At 36.2% G+C, this 6,000-nt stretch overlaps 1 protein-coding gene across 1 annotated transcript; it reads left to right on the top strand.

Annotated features, from left to right (window-relative positions):
* Positions 1-373: 373 nt before the first annotated feature.
* On the top strand, positions 374-3,660 carry LOC150075116 (dermonecrotic toxin SpeSicTox-betaIB2a-like). The gene is made up of 6 exons (XM_090388371.1): positions 374-389; positions 1,956-2,186; positions 2,314-2,445; positions 2,650-2,772; positions 2,906-3,137; positions 3,348-3,660. Exons 2-6 carry the CDS (start codon positions 1,991-1,993, stop codon positions 3,658-3,660), a joined length of 996 nt encoding a protein of 331 aa, XP_090244497.1. The 5' UTR covers positions 374-389; positions 1,956-1,990.
* The last annotated feature ends 2,340 nt before the right edge of the window (positions 3,661-6,000 follow it).

Below are 6,000 nucleotides of genomic sequence, written 5' to 3'. Positions count from 1 at the left end.
CTTTCCAGCGGATGACTCACCTGACAGCTGTGCCTGTGATGCCTTAACTGTGTTGTACACGTCAAGTTGCCTGATCTGACTGCAAATCATAGCCTCGTGAGAACGTCTCTGTAATTGGATTCTTAATTCTTTGTCTGAAGGTCTTCCTTCTGGTAGCAATCTTGTAGTTCGAAAACGTAATGGAGTTTACAGTTATATGAACAATATACAATTAACTCAATCTCATTAAAATGACCAGTTGGTTTATTGTAATAAATTCTTAAAATGAAGTAATAAATAAATGAAAATACTTCTATATAATTGATAAAAAAAATTAAGAAATTATAATGTTTGTCATTATGATAACACTTCTCTGCAGAAATTTATCTTTCTTCTCTCACTAGAAATATGTTTTGATTATCCCAAACGTTGATTATTTGAATCATTCAAGGAAATAGTGTACAATAAACAAGAAATTATTTAAAAGATTTAATGAGCAGACTCGATTTGCTTTTATTTAGCAATATCAAGTTAAAAAGCCCAAATGTGAATTTTTCTGCTGTTATGCTAATTTATGTATAACGCAAGAAGTGTGTGTGTTGATGTTCGGATTTCTGTTTGCTTCTCTTTCAGGTATTTTGCTGGTGTTCTAATATGAGGACACAACATCGAAATTTTGGTTTAACGACGCAGACAAGGAAAAAAACTAATTTTTTGGTAATCACTGCAGCTGTATTTCTTATATTGAAGGTACGTTATGTGGATAGTAATTGGCCAGGATCAGTATTTTAGATTAACAGATTATTTATAAACATAATTCCTTTAGAATAATGAATATTTTGAAATCTTTACTTTGAATTGTATAATGTTCTCTATAAATACTCTGTAATTAATGTGGTTTTATTCCTTGGTGTTGAAACCGATGGCCTACTTTCAACCAGGAAGATGCCAATCTTGAACCCATCTAGGCACTTAAAAAGGATTGCACTTTCTATTATTTTATTAAAATTAATACACACTGGCCAAAAAAATACGAACCTTTATTCAGTACCGAATTGGACCGCCTTTGTTTCGAATAACAGCAAGTGTGAGCGTAGCATGGATTCTGTAAGGTGTTCAAGTGCGTTTTGGTCTAATTGCAACCAATCTTCCAGCGAAATATCGCGTAGCTGAGACAGAGTTGAAGGAAGAGGACTTAGTTCCCGAATAGCTCTCTCCAGCATATACCACATATTCTCAACAGGTTTAAGATCAGATGAATGTGGGGGCCAGGGAAGATGGTGGAAATCCTTGTCATGTTCTCCGAACCATTCTTACTCGATGCGCTGTTGCATTGTCATCAATAAAGTGGCCATCACCTGAGGGATAAAAGTGTAACATTGCAGTAGACCTGATACAAAATTCACACAATCCCTGGATGACATTGGACTTTCCACCTGCATCAACGGACCGTTATGCTCTTGAAATTTTCCATGACGTGTTGAAATTAATCAAATTTTCAGGAAGCAGAACTCTAGAGATGTCTTTAGATGGTTAATAAAAGACTGAAACATGAAGCTAAAAAACAACCGAAATCCCCTTTTCCCTATTGACAGCAGCAGCAGCCTTGTACATATGGAAATGATAACTTAGCATCAGTTTAGCAGAATATTTCTTAGAAACAAAACTTTCTGTCATCTGACATATATGAACGATTCAACCCACAATTGAAATTCGTAGCCCATGAAAAATAAAACTCCATCCCCACTTTATAGTATCAAACAACTTTAAGATATACACCGTCCTGTTAAAACATTGTGACTGCCTGCATAGTCTATTCATTAAACTTTTGACACTTGCAGGTTATTATTTGATTTCTTAATCTTAATCTCTTCATAAAGATCTAACTACAATTAAAAAGACTCGTTTAATGTCATGATTAAGGTCTTCAGTTTAAATTTCTTTGATTTTGAATGTTTAGATTTCAAGTACATCAGCATCCAAATATAGGCCCTTCTACAACATTGCCCACATGGTGAACTCCATACAGGAGATTGAAGACTACTTAAACAGAGGGGCGAATGCCATTGAAGCTGACATAACATTCTACAGAAATGGAAGCATTCAAGGGGTTTATCACGGATTTCCATGCGACTGTTTCAGGCTATGCGATGAAAGAGAAAGTTTCTCAGTCTATCTCAAACACGTCCAGAGTTTAGCAAATCCATGTGAGTAATTTAAGAATCTTTCTCAATAACTTTTGACGTAAATAACTGACCAATACCTGTATTTTTTAGATACTTTATTGGTCTTTGTTATCAAAATTAATTGCAGCCTTTATTCTTTTCTTAATAGCTAGTCCAAACTATAGAAAACAACTGGCGCTGTTGTTTCTTGATCTGAAAGTGTCCGATCTTCCATCTGCCAACAAATATGCAGCTGGAAAAAGCATTGCAGATGAACTAGTTGGTCATCTATGGAACTACGGTGTGTATTTACCTCCATATATAATTTTTCTCCATTTAAATCTTCAATTTTATAATATCCGACTATAGAACTGTAATGATTCATGACGAATTGCAACTGATAGTCACCAAAAACAACCACGATGTATCACATAACTGATTCTTGTAAACACGTGTATTTTAATTAATTTTTAACTGTTTTGGCTTGTTTTCCTTCCAATTACAGGAGTCGACAAGCCATTACTTGATGTCCTGGTTTCTGTTGGCCATACGAGTGACAGTGGTACAATTACAGGTATTCGGGATACCATTGAAAGGTTAAGATTACCTCATTTACTGGACAGTATTGGTAAGTATTTAACTCGATTCAATTACACTTGTAAATAAATTAATTTCTCTGTTTATATTCCAAAAATATTACAAAAGGGTAGAGGAGTGTTATAGGGCCATATAACTTTTTATTTTATTTTATTCTTTAATAGGTTGGGATGTGGGAAGAAACGACCCCCTGCGTAGTATCAAAAACATGTGGGAAAAGCTTGGGATTGATCGAAACAGGTGGCAAGGAGATGGAGTTACCAACTGTCTGACATCAGTACATCCAGATTTTAGATTACAATCGGCCCTCAACATCCGGGATGAAGAAGATGGATATATTGAGAAAGTATACCATTGGACAATCGACTTGTCTTCTGACGTTAGAACCTCACTCAGGTAAGAAAAATGTGGCAAATAGCAATACCCCTTAAATTTTAAAATATCTACTGATTTTAAATTAATACCCTTTTCGCTTTAAAATGATTTGAGAAATTAATATCGATACATTAATTGAACATTTGTCCATTAAACAATTCTTCCATTGTATGGTTGTTTAAGAATATCTTTACTGAATCCTTCTTTTTTTTCTTTCGTACTGTTTTTCAGACATGGTGTCGATGGGATTTTAACTAATTTACCAGAAAGGGTCCACTCAGTCCTTCTAGAAGATGAATTTCGGGATTACTTCCGGTTGGCATCAAGTGATGATAGTCCATGGAGTAAAATCAAAGGGAAAGCGAGGAACACTTTTCCAATCATCCGCCCTCCCTCCATAAATGGAATGGCCTCATCAACGTGGGAACTTGTCACTTCAGGACTGGGATTCGTCTGGGATGTTTATAATCGACGTGTAAGAATGGCAGGGACAATGCTAGGTGATCTGTTAAATCTTATCACCCGCTTATATCAGAGACGATGAGCAATCCTGTTATGCATTTGCGTGTGTGCTGTATTTTAATTTATTGCCAGAATATGAATGAGGTGAAACTGGTCGTGGCAGTACCTCCTTAAGACAGTTTCTTCCCCTTTTACGATGTCTTAATATATTGTTTACACGTTGAATAAACCATGAATCCGTTCACGTGTATTCTATTGCTTGTCTGTACAGATAAAGGAAAGAAAGAAGTATAGATGACAACATCTGAGAACTTTTTTATTTATACAAGGTGCATAATATGATCAAAATACCATGCTCTGGTATTCTGCATAATCCTCCACTTTTCGTTTGAAATGGTGTCCTCGTAGTAGTTTGCCATATTTGTAAACAACTAGAAGTCGCACGGCGAAAGATCATAAAACTCTGTGTTAAAGTCGTGATATTTCTACCTTAATTGTATTAAATAACTTACATTACTGCCACTGGTATTTATTTAGGATTTAACGTTTAAAAACATTAATTTATTTAAAAAATACGATTTTGTAAAATAGTTAATCATGTGATGTGCTTATTGTTTTGAAGTATGCGCTTATTCCATCATATTTTGTCCAAAAATGTGCCAATATAGGAGATAATTGGTAGTTTGTATTGTGTATTGGCCACATTAATTTCTAAAATTTAGAACTAAATAAATTTACTAATAAATCTAAACATTTCAGAAATATCATTTGTGTATATAAGTGATTATAGAAACAGTCTCCAATGAATATTTATTTCTTTCTGTGGCTAAACTTCAGTTTCGTATTTCAAGCACTCTGGTAAAAATCGAAAATCTCCCAGCAACACTAAACAACTTTAATATTTGTTTTACAAGATAATTTGGGAGTATACTTCGGTCAGCAAGGATAGAGCGATGGTACGATCTTTACAATAGCTAGAAGGCTGTTGCTACTGTCCTCTTGGATAACGTATATCTTCGTCCCTCGTGAGGTGAGTATTCTTCCAAGTCTTGTCTTTTCTTACTAGAATCACGTGCAGAGCAATTGCCAGCAAAACAGCCACTGTGAGAGCCACAGCGAAGAAATAAAGAACATAGCTAAAAGAATCTGTGTGTTGAACGATTTTTCCTGGTAGAGAAAAGAGAGACAGAGAGAGAGAATGTCAGACTGGTGAAAAATTTGTCGTTCTGTAATTTTTATAAATTTGTCACTTTGCGCGTTCCCCGGTGGTAAAATTTCGAACTATTTTTATTAACTTTTCAAATTGGCAAAGAACATTACACCAACCCTGTACAGACGCAAAATTTTTTTTTTTCTTTCTTTTCTGATCCGAGGATAAAAATCTGGTTGCCATGATACTATTTCTAGTCGCCAGTGGCGTATATTTTTCCCCTGCTCTCGTATTAATATTAATATATAATTATTAATGCTTGTATATTAATTATATATTAATATCAATATATAATTAATTATATTAATCCTGGGTATAACCCCCATGCACATGCATACTGTGGGTGACCACCCAGGTGTGACCAACGTAAGCAGGGGTCAAGGTGTGGCGCCCATACCACACGGAGGAATGCCGCCCCTTTGTGTTACCAGGCGATACGAGGAGGTAGACGACTCTCATCAACAGGTGCAATACCACCACTTTGCTTATTGGAGGCTTGAAGTGGTGGAACCCATGTTTAGTCTCCAGAGCTAAGTTCCGGTCAACCCTTCCCCATCTCTTCCAGCGTACGACTGATGTCTTTTGAGGTCATGATGAACATCATGACGAGATCCAATCTTCCTTACATTTCGACGGTACAGCTCTAAAACGGTGTTCGAGAGAGAACCTATTGGTAACTCTCTAGGAGGCTTCCGGATCATCCTGCTACCTCTAATCTGCTAGATAGTGACTGGAGGGGTCCTAGTGTGTATGCGGGGGACATTGTCGAGGCCACGTTATGTCAAGGATCTGGGTATATTCTTACCATGTGTATGCCATATCCAAAAATTTCATTACTTCATACAGCAAGTCCCACCCACTTTTTCTTACTATTGAATACACCATGAATTGTCAAACTAATAGAGCAAGCTTATCAGCGAAAAGATCTAAACCTCCCAAACACTTCCTAGTTCATTTCACAAATATACGTGGTCTCAATTCTAATCTCAGTGATGTCCATTTCCACTTGCAGTCTGCCAAACCCCATGTACTTTTTCTGGCAGAATCTCAGTTATCGGTTGATTCAACTACTGCTCATCTCAGTTGCCCAAATTATTCGCTGTATGATTCCTTTCGCCTTAAAGGTAGTACTTGTGCATATGTCCGTTCCGATATTCCCTGTCAGAGACTTGGTAATTTGGAATCTCCTCTTTTTGATCTTCTCTGGCTTAA

This window comes from Mastigoproctus giganteus, chromosome 14 (genome assembly GCF_048544385.1).
Source record: "Mastigoproctus giganteus isolate SK-2022 chromosome 14, ASM4854438v1, whole genome shotgun sequence".
Taxonomy (NCBI): Eukaryota; Metazoa; Arthropoda; class Arachnida; order Uropygi; family Thelyphonidae; genus Mastigoproctus; species Mastigoproctus giganteus.
Note: the sequence above shows the minus strand (reverse complement) of the source record. Positions and strands in the feature narration are given on the sequence as shown.

Excerpts from the sequence above, each read along its gene's own strand:
- LOC150075116 (XM_090388371.1), top strand. The coding sequence starts at position 1,991 with ATGGTGAACTCCATACAGGAGATTGAAGACTACTTAAACAGAGGGGCG. Across the intron at positions 2,446-2,649 it reads TGGTCATCTATGGAACTACG|GAGTCGACAAGCCATTACTT; the intron begins GTGTGTATTTAC and ends TTCCAATTACAG. Across the intron at positions 3,138-3,347 it reads GACGTTAGAACCTCACTCAG|ACATGGTGTCGATGGGATTT; the intron begins GTAAGAAAAATG and ends ACTGTTTTTCAG.